Source organism: Crinia signifera, chromosome 4 (genome assembly GCF_055691185.1).
Source record: "Crinia signifera chromosome 4, ASM5569118v1, whole genome shotgun sequence".
NCBI classification, from domain to species: domain Eukaryota; kingdom Metazoa; phylum Chordata; class Amphibia; order Anura; family Myobatrachidae; genus Crinia; species Crinia signifera.
Genome location: NC_139220.1, coordinates 38,877,125 through 38,897,196, shown reverse-complemented (window position 1 = coordinate 38,897,196; position 20,072 = coordinate 38,877,125). Strand labels below are relative to the sequence as shown.

Sequence of the window (20,072 nt, the reverse complement as noted above, 5' to 3'; positions counted from 1 at the left end):
CCGGGGAAGTTCAGGGGGAAGTCGGGGGCGACTTGTCCTAAGGACAAGTCGCCCTAGTGTATGGGGGCCTTAAGCAATGATAGTCTATGATCTAGTCAATATCGCCTTGCCTGCACAGTCAATCTATGCTAAGCAATCTTTGCTAGACAATACTGACTAAGCAGGAGAGAAATAGGGAGATTTTGGCTAACCTTCTAGGAGATTTTGACTATCTAGTCAAAACCTCCTGTTAAAAGTTATCCGTGTGTACACCCCTTTAGCGGCAAAAAAAACCTATCTTCTCGGACAGTGGAATCTCAAGATCAGAGATTTAGAAGACTGGAACGTGATTGCACAGCTCATGCTGTTGCCAGTGCTGTAGAATCTGAGGAAGAGAGAAATGCAAGGCGGGAACTTTTAAACGCACAGCTCCTGCTGTTGCCAGAGCTGATGAATCTCCAGAATAAAGATTTGCTAGGCTGGAAGTTGATCACACCGCTCATGCTGTTGCCAGTGCTAAGGGAATCTCAGGAAGAAAGATTTGCATGCTTTTTTATACTGTTATTCAAACTGTGTGTTTAATATTTAAATTTATTTTTGAACAAACAGTCTTAAAAGCCCGGGTAACGCCGGGTACTCCAGCTAGTATTTATATATATATATATATATATATATATATATGCAATCATTTTGTTCCCACTGATCCATATCCATAATCGTTTGGGTCCCCTGCTTGTGGTCGGACCTATAAACGCGGAGAAGCGTAATTGAACGAAGGGAGAAGAACAAAGACTACGAGCCTGAAATATGGTTCTATCTGGTACGAAGTTAGATAACCAAAGAGCACTGAAGGCGCTGGGTTTATCACTAGAATCACATACACACGCATGTGTATATATATATATATATATATATATATATATATATATATATATATACACATATATTCTATACTTTGGACAATTGTGGTTGAGACAATTGTGGTTGAGAAATTCATTGAATCCCCATCTATGTTAAATCCTACTGAATCTTTAAAGGTACAGTACCTAAAGAAATGATTTGTCAATAACGGCTTAACCTATAAAAAGTTGGTTAATTACCTATTGTCAAGCTAGATTGACTTTAAATTGTTTCACCCCCGATCCATCTGTTCCCGATCTCTGTTTCAACCTTTTTTTATCTATTTTACTTTATTTATGTATTTTACAGTCAATGATTATTGTAAATGTCTTCCGTTATTTGATGTCCTTCTTATCATTTAATGTATACTTACAATTATGTTCTACTTTTGTAGATTCATAAAAAATTGTCATACCCCTGATGAAGTCTCATAAAGAGACGAAACACGTCAGGAACCAGTTATGACTCATAATCTTAGGAAGAATATTGCCGATATATATCCAAGAAAAAGCTTGTTTTAATAAATGTTTTATATTTAAGATAAAGTCTTTGATTATGGCTATATAGGGAAGAGGAAAGACGTTTACTATTTGGGCGGTGTACAACACTATTGTCTGTGATAGATAGATATATATATATATATATATATATATATATATACACACTGTGTATATGTACAGTACGTGTGTTGCTGCCATGAACTTTCAGCTCCAGCTGCAATTCATTTATACCCAGAGATATGAACAACAGTCAGTTGTAAGTATATGGTACCTTAATATTGTTTATGTAATTTCAGCACTATTTTTGTACCTTCAGCAAGGCTCAGACATAATATATGGATCTCACTGTGGGATGGAGCTGTCACTTTGAGTCTTAGCAAAGACGATGCCATGACGACTGAAACTTAGACACTTTCCATTTTGTCTATAACAGGACCCTGACCTGTTTGTCTCTGATTGTAACCTACTGTATGGCTGAAGGCAAACTAGTCCCAAATAAAACAGATGGAGCAGTTCTCATCAGAGCTGCTCCTGGCGTTTCTATCGCCATCCCTCGCCGCTCGCCATACGCCAGAAGGGGGCGCATGCACACAAGACGCTTTCGCGCCCTGTTCTGAAAGAGCCAACCCCGCCCTCCGCTGCCTCTCTGCTGCCACCCCATAGCTGCGCGAACCCTGCACTAACCCTGCCCATCTCTCTGAAGCGGGACCGGGCAGGGTTTCTGCTCCCCGCTGTGTGAGACGCATGCGCATCCCCGTCAGATGCAGCGACTCTCAGCCAGTGCTGGCAGTGAGACGCTACATCTTTAGCTGTGTCTCTGTGTAGGTCACTCTCCTTCTTCCCCTACAGCTGCAAATCAGGTTGATGACTGACTGGAAGGTGAGAAGCCCCAAATAAGCTTAATACAATGAGACCCACACTCCATTACGCCAGGGAACCCTTAAACTCCTCTTCCGTGACCCTGAGCTTCTGGGCAACCTGTCTTTCCAACCCCAAACAATTTGTCTGGAGTTTGACAAACCCTAGGTCAGAGACCCAGGACATAGATTACCTCCACCTCTAACTTTATCCTTTAAAAAGAAGAAAAGTTTGTGATTTTGTTGTGATATAACTTAGAGGCCCGGTTAAAATCGGATCGCAAATGCATTGCAATCGGGGCGGCATATACCGCCCAGGATCACATTTCTATATGCAATCCTTTTGGGGGAATGTATGTCTCTGTTGACGCAGCGACAGGGGCTTTCGAATGGGGGGGGTGTCCGCGCGTGTACGGTCAACCTATGGGGGGATGTAGCTGGTGGCAGGGGAGGAGGAGTCGCAGCAGGAATCGGAGATTGCTGCTACGGTCCCTTTGTGATACATGCGGGGGCTACTTAATATTTGCGACTAACCCCCGCAAAATAAATTAGCCGCAAATATTTAGTAGCAAATGGGCCCCTTAGTGTTTTCCAGTCTGTTTTCTCCCTGGTCCATGGCTGCACATAAATATACTGCATAGCATTTTAATTGTAAGTAGAGAGCTTAGAAAAGATCACGGGCTGCCTTAGGGGCTCAATACAATATTAAATTCACACCACACAGCTATGATGCTTGACTAACATGTACGCAGCCAGACTGAATGCACCTGATCAATTATGTATTACACGGGATCTCAAAGCCAGCATGATATATTGTGAACTTGGAAAAAAAACTAATTGTTGGCCCATTCAGTTTTTGTAGCACTTTTTTATAACTGTTTTGTATGTGATGCAAAGCCCACTGGGCAAGTGGCAGATTATTTTCCCAGGAACTGTAATTACTATGTATGTATATCAGCGCAGAGGACCAAACCTGCTAAATCTGGGAAGGATAATGTTGTATCCACCAAATTCCATAGTAAAAAAAATAAATGTCAATTTCCATCGTGTTTATTTTCTTAGCACATTATCCGCAGATCGCTTCTCGATAGCGTGTAGCGTGTATGCAACGTTTCCATGTCATGTGTTAGTCCCCTCGGAGCCTAATCCTATTTTTAATGGGAAATGTTATTTGGCGATATTGATACAGAGATAATACCCAAGCCTTTGTCAATACCCCTCTTGGGTAAAAAAGTTACACTTCCCCACATGTCTGGATGGGGCTTGCGTCCTACAATGATGACATCATATTGACTTAATACTGATCGCTCTAATAGGCTACCAGATGTCTTTGGGTCATAAAAGAAACCTGAGCTCGCTTGCATTTTCTTTAGACTACACCCTCATTTAAATCTTGGATAATGGAAGAGTGTTTCACGGGAGAAAACTAAACCAAATATCCCAGATCGTGGTTGTAAATTTCTTGGAAAAACGATGCAGCCATTTGTACAGAGGCAGGATGTATCGGGGGTAACTTAATACTCCGTACTGTACATGACGAATGGAATTCTGAATATTGCTCCCCTTTGTTACTTAGATTCCTTTGTGCTTGAAGTTGGACCGGTTACATTTCAATATCCTCTGGTATTGCATTCATTATCCTAAGCAGTAATGAGGTCCTTCAGATAGATGTAGCTAGAACATATTCTGTTCAAAAGTTCAAAATTTAAATAAGTTATCCCAACGGTTTATTCATCCTAGGTTTGGTCTACAGGATATTCTAATGTAAAACTGTAGTTGGAGTCAGGCTGAGGCATCTAGTGGCCACAGGTGGAATGCAATAATAGGGGCCCAGTGGTTTGGCCTTGCACCACAAGGGGTGTGGCCAGTCACCGCAGATGCTCAGTCAACCATTAGAGAGGACATAGCTTGCAAACAACATGACCAGGGCCGGTGAAAGGCACCAGAGCGCCCCAGGCAAGTCGGGGTGGGGGCACCCCGGTGTCTGCCGCCCGGGTACCTGTCCTGTGACACTGTAAAGCTGGCGGCGGCAGCAGCGGGGGGTCCTTGCAGTCAATAAGAAATAACGAGCGCTATCCGCCGGGCTATGCGGAAGCGCTTCTGTTTTGGAAACACTGGCCGCATCAGCCAATCAGCGTGCCGCCAGTGTTTCCAAAACAGTGCTTCCGCATAGCCCGGCGGATAGCGCTCGTTATTTCTTATTGACTGCAGGGACACCCCACTGCCGCCGCCACCAGCTTTTAAGCACATAAACGCCGCAGGACAGGTACCCGGGCGGCAAGGGGGGGTGAAATACCGCCCTCCAGTGGCCGGCGCCCTAGGCAAATGCCTAGATTTGCCTAGTGGTGGCGCCGGCCCTGAAGATGACTACAACAGTGCCACACAGCTCAAAGTCCTCTGCCAGCCAGTCACACACAGCCGGTGCCGCTGCCGAAGGAGCGGAGACTGGGTGAAATGACGCAGACTCACTCTAATTTCCTGACATGACAGAAATCCCAGCGGCCACGGCCGTGACTCTGAAATCCCGCGAGAGGCTGACAGTGACTTCAGCAGCACCTCTGTGGGTGGCGCTGGCAGTGGATGTGTAGTGGGAAAATCGGACACACAGCTGAATCATGCTGTGCTCTGATTTTAGTACCAGTAGCGTGTGGTGGCCTCTAATGTGTGGGGGTCCTGGGACGACAGGCCTTGTTACCCCCTCCTTGATTCTGGCCATGAGTATAATCTACCAGATTGTGAACTGTGGTGAAAACTCCATAGCCCTGGGAACGTAGTACAATGTACTATAGGTATACTTTGTAGACAGAAGGGACTGGACACCCCTACACAAGTAAAATGGTTTGCTCCTGCAGCACAGGTGTTAATGAAGGTATGAAACAGGCAGAGGATGTGTACAGCTACAAATCTGTTCACAGCCAAGCAAATATGCCACACCAGGCTCATCATGTATTGATTGTTACACTGGGCACAAGTCTTGACTGGTTCAGAGTAGCCAGAGACTTTCTCAGCGGCTGTGATGGAGAAAGGAATATCCGGCCTGGAGCTGATGTCACAAACGTCACGGTCAGCTCCAGGCATGTTGATGTCATGCACGCCTATCGTTTCCCCAGACACTCCCAGCATTTTATAGGCACACCAGCGTTTTTCTTAGCACTCCTACTCAGCGTCCGGTTACCACCGCCACACACCGACTTCATGTCACTACTTCATGTCGGCCACCTTGCGAGTGGCGCGCAATTAGAAAAAGTTGCAGGACTTCATTGCAGGATGGCCTGGCGCATGCGCACTCAGAATCTTACGCATGTGCAGAGTATCGATGCAGTGCACATTCTCATGGTCTGTTTACCAGAGGAACCACATTTGCTGGGTATGCAGGTTACACTTTAGTTCTCCGGCTAGGAGAGGATCTAGTGAGCTGAAAAGATTCCTCTGCATGGGAGACAGGTGCAGCAGAAGGGAAGGTGACAGGTGGAGCAGAAGGGAAGGAGCGGTGCAGCAGGTGTGATAGGAGAGAAATGGTCCGTACGTGCCACTCACATCATCCTCACACGCCACTTTGTAGCACTTGCACCCAAATTGACCATGCCTGCTCTATAGTATTGGCATGCACCATATGTAGCATCAAACATTTCATACACAGCATTAAATTCATTCTATGCTTACACTATCGGTGCACTAACAAATACAGCTATTCAATTATGCAGTGATATAGTTATTTAATTTAAACCAAGGATGACTTCATGCACCGTGTTATATGTGGTACTTATAGCATGGACTAGGTCAGGTGTAGGCAATCGGTGGCTCTCCAGCTGTTTAGGAAACTACAAATCCCAGCATGCCTTGCCACAGTTTTGCTATTATTAGGTGTTAAAACTGTGGTATGGCATGCTGGGAATTGCAGTTTTACAACACCTGTGGAGCTACCGGTTGCATACACCTGGACTAGGTAAACTTTATTTAATTTTTTTTATATCAATTAAATAACTTTTCCTCCGAATCAAATATTTAACAACTTCTATGCAAATGTAACAGAAAAGCAGGTTCAGTAGGAATTATAATAAACATCATATAAATATATACATCTTACCCCATTTTTACACTTTTCTTTCGTTAAAAGCAACTTGGTTTCATATTCCGGTCTTGGATGCTCCTATGTAAGAAAGAAGAACCAGGAAGGGACAGGTTAATTGTCATTCTCGTTTTCCATTGTGGACGTCAAACACGACCAATAGAACACAATACACCAAGGAACAGTGGAGTATTTGTGTGGGTTTTTATTTTTTGTACCATAGGACACGGTTAAACACAGTCACTAGAATTGGAGGGACCAAACACTTGAGGACACGCAAAGGTCTAACAAAAGGGAAACAAGTCAAACCTTTATACGCTCCTTGGTGCAGATTCGATGGTGAAAAAGGAGAAAAAACATATTATAAACATGCGCCAAGTGGAAAAAAAAGAGAGAGAAATATTTTCTTTCACAGAAACCACAAGGTGTGTACGCAATGAAAAGTTCAAAGCAAAAGTCAAGCTATCGTTTGGAACATCACACAGTATGTACAGATTTTGAAAGTGTAGTGATTTCAACACCTGAACCAATGTTGTTTGTGAATTTGTGACAAAAGGGGTGTATGAGCCAGGCCACAAAAGGCGTATATACTGTACACCGGCACCGGCACCGCCCTCCCACTGTGGCATAACAATTGTTGCCTCTTGTACTCTCACTGCAACAGAAAGATGCTTGCAATGGGACTATGGGTCCTATTAATGTTTGTACACAATGGCCGAAAGCGTGGCTTCTGCTGCCCATGATTAACAGGTGTCAACTGGGAGTTTACTGGGATTGGTTGGCAAAGCACTAATGTAATGTAATGGATGTGAATGTGTACGCAATTGTAATTGTGTTTGTGATGGCTCCGATGGGTGTCTCTTAAAATTTCTGGGCCTATAAAATTGCATTTCATTTGTGTACAAACATGAATTAAGACCTATGTACTAAGAATCCAAAACCGCTCTACAGGATGGAATTTACTTATTTTGAGGAACCCTCCAGACAGGATACATAAAGATAACTGGCTGTCAGGATGCAGTCAGAATATAGATGCCGGTATCCCAAAGGAAGGAGTCACGACAGGGATCGGATAAGTATACAGGCTGCAGGAAGGGAGAGTTAAGGCTAGGCATTAAAATGAGGGGGAGGGGGGTTAGTGTTAGTCACTATGTATATTTATCAAGCGCCTCTCAGAATTCAAACCACTGGCATCCCAACCACCAGCCATCCGGCCATGCCTGAAACTATCAACCAATCAGATTGCTGACAGCCATTCACTGTATGGAAGGATGTGGTCAGACAAGTTATGATAGTTTTTCCCGTGACTGGGTGGGCAATGCGGTTAATACGTCAAGATCTACTGTATATTATGTAATGTCTTTATTTTATTGTATTATTTTAAGCGCTTTCTCTGACCTGTTGAGCTTACACTCTACCTTTCCTTGATTAGTTGATGATAAACATGTGCAGGTATCGTGTATTTATTTTCCAAACATGATTGAATATTCTTCATTAGTTATCATACAGGGTTTTAATGTTATATTTCTTATTAGATATATATAAAATCCCCTGTAACACACTTTGCCCAGGAGACAGCACCTCACTGGACCTTTTGGTGGCACAAAAGTCTGTCTTATGGGCGAGCTATGGGAGTATCATAGGAGTGGCAATGAAAGCGGGTGTGCTGTCAGTGCACAACAGCTCCAACGTAGGCCACGTTCAGACAGAGAAACAGATTGGTGCACTGACGGTGAGATCTCACAAATCTGCAGTGGTGTTACAGCATAGAGAGACGCTGGAAGTAGGCATGTTAAGTGTTACATTATATGAACAGTGGACACTGTATGTCATATTATGAAATGGGGATACTGTGTGGCATAGTGTGTACTGGCAGCCCTAAAAAGTGACATCACAATGGTTTCTAATTTAAACTAGGGCACTAGTATGTGGCATAACATTAACTTGGGCAGTACTGTGGGGCATAACATTAACTAGGGCACTAATATGTGGCATCACATTAACTAGGACACTAGCATATGGCATAACATTAACTAGTGAACTAATATGTGGCATCACATTAACTAGGACACTAGCATATGGCATAACATTAACTAGTGAACTAATATGGGGCATAACATTAACTAGGGCATAAGTATGTGGCATAACATTAACTAGGGCACTAGTATGTAGCATAGCATTAACTAGGACACTACTATAGGGTATAACATTAACTAGGGTACTACTATGGGGCATAACATTAACTAGGACACTACTGTGGGGCATAACATAACGTAGGGTACTAGTATGTGGCATAACATTAACTAGGGTACTACTATGGGGCATAACATTAACTAGGATACTACTGTGGGGCATAACATAACCTAGGGTACTAGTATGTGGCATAACATTAACTAGGGCACTAGTATTTGGCATAGCATTAACTAGTGAACTACAGTACTAAGGGGCATACAATTAACTAGGACACAAGTATGGGGCATAACATTAACTAGGGCACTAGTATGTGGCATAACATAATCTAGGGCACTAATATGTGGCATAAAATTAATTAGGGCACTACTGTGGGGCATAACATAACCTAGGGCACTAGTATGTGGCATAACATTAACTAGGGTACTACTATGGGGCATAACATTAACTAGGACACCACTACAATTCAGATAAAGAACTAGAGCACTACTATGGGGCATAACATAAACTAGGGCAATACTATGGGGCATAACATTAACTAGGACACTACTATGGGGCATAACATTAACTAGGGCACTACTTCGGTCCACAAAAAAAACTAGGGCACTGCAATGGGGCATAATATTATTACTTGCTGTGGAAAGGTGTCTCTATAGAAACATTAGGCCAGGCACTGTTGCTAAAGTTCTGGATATACCCCTGGTTTTGTGCATATGCAAAAGAGATTTAGCATGTAATTATCTGTTAGGATAACATGGAGAAAGGCCACTAAAGCTAGCAGATGTTCTGCTATACCCCTTACAGACTGCACTCTTAACCCGCTATGTCACCAACCCGGGTCAAGGTGCGGTGTGAAAGCGCCACCCTTGGTCGAGCACCCACAGAGTTCAACTACTACAGTACTTCCTCCCCCGTCCCCCAGTAATGTGCCACCACTTAGCCTCACCCCCATGTGATGTCACCGACCCGTGTCCTAATTCCTGGTGCGACCCGGTCTTTGCAGCCTGAAAGGGGTATAAGTGCAGGCATACCATCTCAGGGATAGTTGTGAAATGTGTTCTCTGAAGAGATTGCAACTTGAAGAGATTGTACCTGGCCATTCTGCTCACACACCCTCCACCCAGTGACAGATTACGGCTGCAAGGGACCCAGGACACCTACAGATTTGGACCCTTTTTCAGTAGTCAAAAAATACAAAAACCTTTAGAACAAATAACTCAACCTACTGGTGCTCAGCAGGTTCTAGGTATGATTTTAGGGGCTTGATTCAGACCTGACTGATGGGCAGTGAATCTTTGGTGCCCAGCGATCAGGTAAATTCAGCCATGCCAAAGTCGATTCCTGCAACTGTGCATGGCTGCAAATATGTTCACACAAGGGGAAAATCATTTGCAATTGCTGACCATTGAATGTTTTTTTCCACTGTTTGCAGCCTCTGAGTAAGTCTCACCTTACTCGGCACTGCGATGGGCGTGGCTACTGACATCAGCAGCAGGAGGCTGCTGCTGCTGATGTCGGTAGCCCTCTCTCCCAATGGCTGGGCAAGGCCTGCATTTTCCGGGGAACTCCTGACATATTGACTGTTCTATATGACCAGCAAAGACTTTGGAAAAAGTGGACATAGGCTTCAGATGTGGGGGGGGGGGCTTGCGGTATTTGAGCCGCTTTTTAGTTTGACATCGCTTCAACCAGTTCATTATACCCCTAAGCAATTTTGCAGGAGCCCATTATGTGCCATCCCAGAACGATACATCTCCAGCCAAGCTGCTAACTAAATCCACCCCTTACATGGAAGCTTCTTTCATAGGTCAGAAAATTCTGAATGTTAACAGTTTTTGTTTCAAAAAACAATCTCAGTCCTATTGTTACAATGCAGATGAAACAGTTGCAAACAGCAGGTTTTCTTGCTTACAGTTATTCATGGAGACACATTTAGGAGGGAACAGATGTAAGTGGTTAATAAGAGAATCTCAGAAACGCCTAAGGGGGGTATTCAATCACCCGCAGCCATCTCCCGAAGGGGGAGATGGCTGCGGGGCCCTATTCAATGCTGTCTTTACCAACAGCATTGAACAAGTGATCTCACAAATCGAGCAGCTCGTTCTGCCGAGAACGGCCGGAAAGTGACTGTAGCTCGCCTCTTCCTGGCCGCAGCTCGCAGCCACACCCCCTTCTCGTCCCGTTGCAGGTGGGACATTGAATCCCCCCCTGCGATTTCTCGGTCGAGCAGATGACTCCTGCCTCTGTCATGACCGATTGTTCCTTACTTAATTAGGCCCTATATTAAGCGTTTGTGTTTTGGCACCTAGCTGGCATATAGTTTTGCCTATTCTTCACAGAAAATGAAATTCCTGGGTGAAGCAGTTCCACCTGGGAAATTCATGAAATGCACGGGTCATTTTTCTGTGTGAAAGGGTCGGTCCGGATCTTAAACTCCGGGTCTCCGACCCTGCAAATGACCAGGGTCGGAGATCCGGAGTTTAAGATCCGGATCCACCCTTTCACACAGGCGAAAACCCTGTGTAATAGAGCAAATTACCGGATCTAAATTTGTAGACCCAGAGGTTATTCGGCGGTATTAGATGGGAGTTATATTTTACATGTAATATTGCTATGGGCAACCAGCCAGAATCTAGTTCTTATTTATTTAGCAACATCTAGAAGATAATAGATAGTATCTGATTGGTTGCCCAGGAAACATCCCATCTGAAATAGAACTCTCATCTTAGTGAATTTCCTCCTAACTGTCTACAAAAAAACCACTGTCCTAGTCAGTAAAAGCTGCTGCAGGTGAATAGCTGGCATGTGGCACTAGACCTGAGGAAAAAAATAGCATTTATTGTGTTGCAATGACGCAAACGGGCCTGGATTGTATTGGCAAAGCCATTTACACTGTGATTGAACAAGGTGTATTAAATATCACTCTATAATGGACCACGATGGATTAGATTTGAATGATACTAAGCTCGGCTAATGAAAGGTGATTTAGACCATATCTGCTCATAAATAAGAAACTACCCCTTCATAGCAGAGGTCCTGGGGCACAGCGGCATCATGTGCGCTTCAAATAATTTATGTGCAGATACAAAAGGCCATTCACAGCGCATTAATATTAATGTTACATTAAATCCACAATCTCGTAAATAGGTTTATTTGACATACTGTAATATGGTTAAGACACAATCATTTTTACACAAAAAAAAGCATTGAGGAGAAACAAAGTTATGTAACATCTATTCCCTTGGTCTCTTATCCTGGCCCCACACAGGACCTGACAGGTGGCAGCAGCAGGCACAGCAGGTGCGTCTGTGTATACAGCAGCTGTGTTACAATATGCTAATATGCCTAAACCGAAGGGGCCAAAAAAACACGTCCTGTCACATTTTTTTCACACAGCAGGGGCCAGGAGCTACTGTCCCAGCACACCCAGAACATGGGGCCAACATGCCCCATTAGACCCACAACTTGGCTGATAAACTGTATTGAACTTGGCTTTGTGTCCTTATCAGGGGAGTGGGTGCCTTAGTTATGGGTCTGCAGTCTGTTATCATGGACTGCGCACACAGACCAATAGTGGGGATCTGATCAGGGCCACCATTAGGGGGATCTGATTATAGCTTTGAATAAGCCCAATAGTTAATCAGTCGCAGCACACATATCGCACATCGGACCAGAGGGGACAGCAAACTGACCCGATTTGATGGCCTGATTTGTTGGAATCGGCTGAAATCTGCCCAGTGTATGGGGGCCATTAGGGCGAGATTTACCAAGCCTTGAAAAGTGATGACATGGAGAGTGATAAACCACCAACCAATCAGATTCAAACTGTCATTTTTCAAACCAAGCCTATGGCATGGTAATTAGTAGCTGATTGGCTGGAGGTTTATGACTGTCCATTTTATCACTTGTGAAGCTTAGTAAATCTGGTCCTCAGCGATAAAAAGTAATGCTCAATTATATACCAGACTATTTATATAACAGATGGGGCCATCTTCTACTATATGGTCTTTCACTTTCTTATGATGTTTCTGGTGGGTTTTTTGTTGCTGTTCACTTTTTCTGCTCTATACATTGCACTCATTAACTTGTTATTTGTCAGAGCCACTTACAAAAGTCTCTTTATTGACATGAAACGTTTTGACTACTGCAAAAGTCTGCACCCTGTAATTGAAGATCAGAAGGTGCTGCTTGTCAAGTTTTAGGTAGGAATTCAATTGCCATGGTAATTTAGTGCAGGCTAATTTTCCCCTGGGGCTATCCAATTAGCCCCAAATGTAGCCTCCCAACGATACTTACTTGGGATAAGGTTTTGTGATTGTGGCTACAAGAACACCTACTGTAGGTCTGGGACATTATGCCTAATCTGATTTGTTTTGACCCAAATATGGGTAATTTTTCATGATTTAAAATGAGCTACAATTGAATTGCCAGAAAAAAAAAAATTGTAAAAAATTGTGGTAAAAGGCCGTTATTTTCTCCTGAAAATTTTTCAGGGTTGATTGAATTTCAACCTTTGCCTAGTTTTCTGGTGAGGTAGAAAAAGAAGATTTCCTTTTATGGCATGATAGATGTTATTTAAATGAATGAGGAGGAGTGTGGGGGGGGGGGTATTGAGGGACAAGTTCCTTTTAATTTTATTTTAAGTTTAATTTCTCCACAAGAGTGTTTCATTGGCTCGTTAGAGGTGACAGAACCCAACCATGTCCCACAGACTATCCCTTGGTGCATTTTAAGTAACAGAATGAATGAAAACTTTTGATCGCACAAACATGAAATAAGATATCTGGATATCCCATCCATCTTATGAATACGTTTAGATATAGTTTTAGATAAACAAAATAGCTTTTCATAAGCACTGTAGATGCAAAAGATCAAATTAATTTCGGGTTTGGTCCTAAAGTGAAATAGGTTGGAGATTGTAGCGATGCCTTTATATCTTCCACCATGCAAATCTCCAGCAGTATCTGCCAATCTGCAGATGGAAGTTACAGATGAAGGGCCAGATTCTCTAAGCTTCAAAAGTGATAAAATGGAGAGTGATAAACAGCCAGCCAATCAGCTCCTACCTGCCATGTCACAGGCTGTGTTTGAAAAATGTCAGGCAGGAGCTGATTGGCTGGCTGTTTATCACTCTCTAGTTTATCACTTTTGAAGCTTAGAGAATCTGGCCCGAAATCTGCAAATGGAATGTATTCCACCAGTCAAAAAAGTCCTGGCATTGGCGAAAACGGGCACTGATAGTTTCAAACAGCCACGGATTTGACAATCCAACAGCCGTTTCCGACAATACAGATTTGCCTCCGTAGGGAGGCGAACCTGTTGCAGGCCAGTACCGGCAGGATAGAATACTGTTGCCTGTTATTTCTGCCATGGGGAAATAGTGGCCGGAATTGAATAACCCCCTATTAGCCTAGAAATTAGGGCTCCCCATTGTTATGGAATGACAGTGGTGGGCTCATTTCAGAGCTGGATTAAGGATTGTTGAGGCCCCAGGCATGAGCGTAATTATTGTGGGTGCAAGGGGTGCCATTGTTATGGGGCTGAGAGGCTTAGGGGCCTGGACCTAGGTTATAAATTTGAATACCTATTTCCCAGATTTGCCTGCTAAACAAATCTGTCTGATCTATTGCATAGACTGCACTGTCTTACATAATCTGGGCCAGAAGCACTAAGCTTGAAAAGTAATAAAGTGGAGAGTAAAGTACCAGCCAATCAGCTCCTAACTGTCCTAATGGGTTAAAAAAGACAAGAAATGATAGGTTGGTGGTTTCCATTTTTCACTTTTCAAGGCTTAGTATATCTCGATCTTAGTGAGAGGAGTGTATAGTAAATGTCAGAATGTTAAGGGGCCACTGTAATGTGACACAATATTGTCTGCTTGTTACAATATGGATAGCACTGTAATGTTACATAATAAGAACGCTTGAATGTGGCATAATATGAACTTGAGGCACTATAGAGTAGCATAATATATGAACTCTTGCTTGTGGCATAATTTCAACTGGAGGACACTCTAATGTGGCACAGAATGAACAGGGGTAATGTAAATTGGCATCATATGATCTGGGGAGACTGCACATCATAATGTTAATTGGGGCTACTGTATGGCATAATGTATATTAAGGAACTACGATGGTACATAAAATAAACTATGACACTACCATGGGGCATAAAATGAAAGAGGGCACTATTATGCGGCATAAAATGAATAACTTTCTGCAGAGAGATGTCTCTCAAGAAACATTGGTACAGGCAGGGCAGGCTCTATCATTGGGCAACTTTAGGCAAAAGGTTGTCGGTATCTAGGGTTCCTTGTTGAACTTAATGAAAACAACAGCTGCTGAACCTACACACTCTTATCTGAGTGAGTGGGGTGGGGCCATAGATTTGCCGATGGTGCTGAGAAGCCTTGCACCGTCATAGGTAAAGGGGCCTCTTTAATATGTTGCTATAGGACCCACAAAGTTCTGGTTACACCCCAGGCAATTTATTTGTGGGGCCACATAGAAAATTAAGTAATCTACTTAAAGTCTTGTACAACTGGGTCCAAGAATAGTTAGGGTGATGACATTTTTAAATAAATTAGTTATAGTGTATTGGTTCTTGACTATATGAAAGATGTGTCAGTAATGTTTATTATTGTGTATTTGAAGATAATTTTATTGCGCCGTTTGCTCTCTGCTACTTGTTACAGAAGAATGCAACAACAATATATCGTGCATTTGCGCTGATAGTTGCAAAGTGTTTACTGTTTGCGGAACACCTGGCTCGTCGTTTTAATGATTCACTTCTCTAATCTTGCAAACAAAAGTAAAAGTTACTGGATCTAGGGCAAGCTTCTAACAAACTGTCTCAGAGGCTGCTTTGTTTTGCAATGATTATATATGGCACAAGGGAGAATGAAAGAAGTTTTCCATTAAAGTCATTAACAAGTGGCCCCCAGGGCATTGAGTTTACATCAACTTTCTCCAGCACTAAGTTCCGTCCTCTGCTCTGTGTCATTCATATTAATGTGTGACCGCTCCGGTCATAGAAAAAGCTTCTGTCGCCTCCTAGGCTTCATTCCGGGCACATCCAATTAGCGTATTTATATAACCTGCGCAGAGATGCACAATTAGCTCCGGGTTCAGAATCATGGATTTGAACAGCTAGAACCAAATGACGGTAAACAGATGGCAAGGTCTAATTTATTAGAGCCCATTCCAGTACAGGTATGGGATCTTTTCTCCAGAATCCCATTATCCAGAATGATCCAGTTCCAGTGGAAAAGGTAATGCGAGGCAAACTGTGGGAGATGAGATCTGGTTCCCAGTAGTCAACGCCTCACCTCAGCCATGCAGTTAGCACTGGTATTATCAACCACTGCTGTTTCCTGACAGTCGCTAGGGAAGCATTGTCACACACAGGAATATCTAGATCACTTTCCTCAGGTGTCTAATTAGCAGCAGTATGTAATGACACCCAATCACTAGTTACACTTGACCTTCCGGGGACTTCAGTTCTGTGGTGTTCAGTTCAGTCACATTAAGTAGACAAATAAAACAATTAAAATATAAAAAAACCATAATGGTATATTATGCCTTTATGTAATTCATAAAGTATCAATGTCATGTAAATTAATATGTATAAGTGATGGGCTTAATTATTCACAATTGAGATTTTCAACTTTTCGGCATAGTTTCAAGGCTTTGAGATTAAAGGCAGCTGGGTGTTACATGATGATAACGCAGGCTCATGATTGGATGTGAGAGCTCACATCTAGATACAAGCAGCAGACTGGTTTGGGGGCTTTGTATAGATGTCATCAGGGCTGCTACTAGGAATTTTGGGGCACGGGACTGATTTCTAGTCCGGGCCCAGGGCTCCCCCCTGGCCCCCCCTCGCTTCACTTACCGCCCGGCTCTTGCTCCCCCATCCCCTATTTCACTGTGCTGCCTGCGCTCATTGCGCAGAACTAAGCAGGTCCCGGAGCGCAGGCTTCGTCAAATTGGGACGCCAGTAGGTGATTAAAATGCGTCACTGGCTGGTGAGCCAATCAGAGCTTGCGTACCAGCAGCCACTCTGATTGGCTAACAGCACGTATGCTCTGATTGGCTCACCAGCCGGTGCTGCATTTTAATTGGCCGCTGGCATCCAGTGGTGAAAAAGCCGAAAAAAGTTCGACAGATTAGCTACATAGAAAGGGCCGATTCAGTTATGGGCAAGGTCCAATTGGAGCCTTACAAAAACCGTCTCTGCAGGATGTTTTCAGTAGTAAACTCACTTATTTTTTACAAAAAGTATATTGTGCGAGGCTCACGCTTAATTGCATCTGCCCAATTGGGTAAATGTTTTAACACCTCCATTTGTGCAATGGCACATGGGTCAGATGTAATGGCATCTGTGAACCCGATTCAGAGTTGATCGCTGTTGTGTTGAAGTTGCAATCTGTTCTATTATTGAATGACTCATGCGCACATGTGTACAAATCATCGCGCGCATCCGCCATTTGCAGGTGGTAACCTGCTGCTTTCTAAGAGTGGCAGATACATGCAGGTGTGCCCAGGTGTTTTCAGGGAGGTTCCGTGACATCAATGCCCAGGCTCGATCCGCCTGTCTCTGATGCGGAGTTGTGGAAGGTTCAGACGTACATTTACACAGACTGGAAAAATCATTTAATGGTTCATGAATTTGCTGGTAGATAGGGAATAGCAGTCCAATCACAATTCACTCGCACATTTGCATGGGATGGTTTTTCTATCTGTCTGGGCGGTGGCTATGTACTCGCCGTCTTGTGCAACTTTGCAGATGAGCAATCAGGTCTGAATCAGGCTCAGAATTTGGTTGCCATGCCGGATCCTGGACAAACACAATTTTTTTTTTTAAAGGGGTAATCATGTACAAAGCATGGTTTTACCTTTTAAATGATTGCCCCTTTAAAAAAAAAAAAACTTTAAATTGATTATCTATTGCATCTGGTCCTATATATGTACAAATTATTACATTTTGCTGGTACAACCATTCATTTATTATCTGAAAAACCAAGCATTAACCAATCTGCCCCTAACTGTCATTTTTTTAGCACTGCCTGTAAAATGACAAAAGATGAGTGGTTGTTACTTTATCTCTCTTCACTTTATTCTGTACAGATTTTGATAAATCGACACTTATATATCAAGACAGCTGGTGGTGTAGTTTTTAAAAGGAAAAAAATGCTTATCGTATTACCCTTTTTATTACTGTACTTAGGTTTGTTTTAGTAGCATCTAAGTTTACCACACATTAAATGACCGTAATACATAAATAACATCCTTATAATTTCTGGGAAAATATATAGGCCCTTATTCTGGTCGGTGCGGATATATCCGCGTGCGTTCGGCCCGCCGATGTTTTGTGTCTGCGCATGTGCAGAGGCGTCTCTGCGCATGTGCGAGCGGGGCGTACGGCCAAATCCCGCATGATATGTGAACACTCCGAACAGGGGGTGGAGAGGGGCGTGAAGGGCTATTTGGGCTCATTACCATATGCATACGCCCCACGTTTCATGGGCGTTCCCATGCAAACGCTGGGCGTACGTATGGTAATGCAGTCGTGACGCACGTGTAGGGGGCGGACATATGACATCGCCGGATGTCAGCTGCCCGCCCAGATCCCTGCTTTTGCACGGAAAAATGTCCGTGTGGTCTGAGGTTGCGGGAGCTGGTGGAGCACTCAGTCCTGCATTCGATGGTCTGCGACCATCAAATGATGGGGGGGGTCCCCTTAGATGGAGGAGGCGTATTCCGTGAAAAATACACGTGCGGTCCGTTCGGCCAGCTTCTTACCGCGTACGGACGGAGTTGGCGATCCGTATGGAAGGCGGGGTTTCGCACGCACGGTCCTGGCCGCATAATCGGATCCGGCCGCACCGATCAGAATAAGGGCCATAGTGTGCTAAACTCTGTCAAAATAAATTTGCACAGTAATTCTTATAATCGGGGTGAATTTCCGATATGATGTTAAATCAGATCTCTATGAATAGTTACAAAAAATGAAATATACAAAAACGTTTTTCAGTATTTTTGTGACCATCAGGTTAGCCCCTGGCAATAAGCATTGACCCATGGCAATGAGCACTGACCCATGATAACACACGTCCCTTCTGAAAATCTCCCCTGCTTATAACATATAATGGTGGTAAAATAGATAAATAATACTTACTTCTTCCTCTTCCAAGCCAGTAAGATCCCAAAAATAGCTTAACCTCATTTGTAAGCGTTTCCAGTGTTCCAGAAATAAGGTAGCTGAAAATGAAATGAAAGAAGGGTAAACATGATGTCAGCATAGAGAGAAACTGATCAGAGTAAGAACAAGTCAGTGGCATTAAAAGATATAACATAAAAAAACAAAATTTAAACACACAATTTGATGGCCATTGGATAATCTTTTCTAACCCTTTTCTAACCTTATGGTAACCTTAAACCCTTTTTGATCCTTAGTACTTTATAAGGATATCCTTGCATATATTCCAAACCAAACATTCCCTTCTCCACTCCAAATTATACAAATTGAGATTTTTAATGGGTTAGTTTTGTGATGTAGGCCATGTACCATTTTAGTTTCCTTTCTTTGTTCTGGAGATTACTTACTCTGTGGTTGCCAACCCGTCCCACACAAGCTACTGGTAATGCATGGCAGTGATCCGGGTAGCTCGACCAATCCCCCAGCTAGTCCGTCCATCTCCTCTGCCTGGCCGCCCATCCCTCTTATCTGCCGGCCACCTTCCCTTGCATTCCTCTGCCTCGGAGGAGACAGATGCTAGAGGTCGTAGTTGTACGTCTGAAAGGGTGCACAGCGCTGCAACATTACCTGGAATTGCTAGGAACTCCATGATGTCACATGAAGACAGATGGAGCTTTCGGCAAAACTGCATCTTCTACCATGTAAACCCCTGGCAACGAGCATTGACCCCTGGCAAGAAGCTTTTATCTCTGGTAACATGCATTTACCACGAGAAATGTGCATTAACCCCTGGCAATGAGCATTAACCCCTTACAATAAGCACTGACTTGTGGTAATCAGCATTAACCCCAGGAAATGAGCATTAACCCCTGGCAATAAGCATTGAACCATGGCAATGAGCATTGACCCATTGTAATGAGCATTAACCCCTGGCAATGAGCATTGCATGCCTGACAATGAGTATTCCACCCCTGGCAATGAGCATTGTACCTCTGGCGATGAGCATTGACCCCTGGCAATGAGCACTGACCCCTGGCAATGAGTATGTCATTAAAAATTTAAATATTAAATTAATTAGAAGCCTTATGGTGGGACACAGTGTGCAGCAGATTGTGTCAGGGGCATTGCATTGTGCGGCATATTGAGTCACAGTGCGTGTTATATTGTGTAATAAGCATTACAGTGTGTAAATTAATATGTAAGGTGCAATGTATGTTATTAGGCAGATTTTTAAGAGGGTTTATTTTGTCTTGAGTAGCCTTACACCCAATTAAGGCTGGAGACCACTGACCTATACAGTGGCATTATTACTTCTTACTTTCTGCTGCTGATTCCTCTCCCTATGCAACCAAGCATCTGACTTGGTTTCTTCATTGC

The 20,072-nt window shown here is 43.3% G+C and overlaps 1 protein-coding gene across 1 annotated transcript in view; it reads right to left on the bottom strand.

Annotated features, from left to right (window-relative positions):
• ANO2 (anoctamin 2) overlaps positions 1–20,072 on the bottom strand; it is a 211,343-nt gene that overhangs the window by 112,966 nt on the left and 78,305 nt on the right. The window contains exons 11-12 of the mRNA XM_083181601.1: positions 18,675–18,757; positions 6,324–6,386 (exon numbers count right to left, since the gene is read on the bottom strand). Of these exons, the coding sequence (XP_083037727.1) occupies positions 6,324–6,386; positions 18,675–18,757 (146 nt within the window). The remainder of the gene's footprint in view (positions 1–6,323; positions 6,387–18,674; positions 18,758–20,072) is intronic.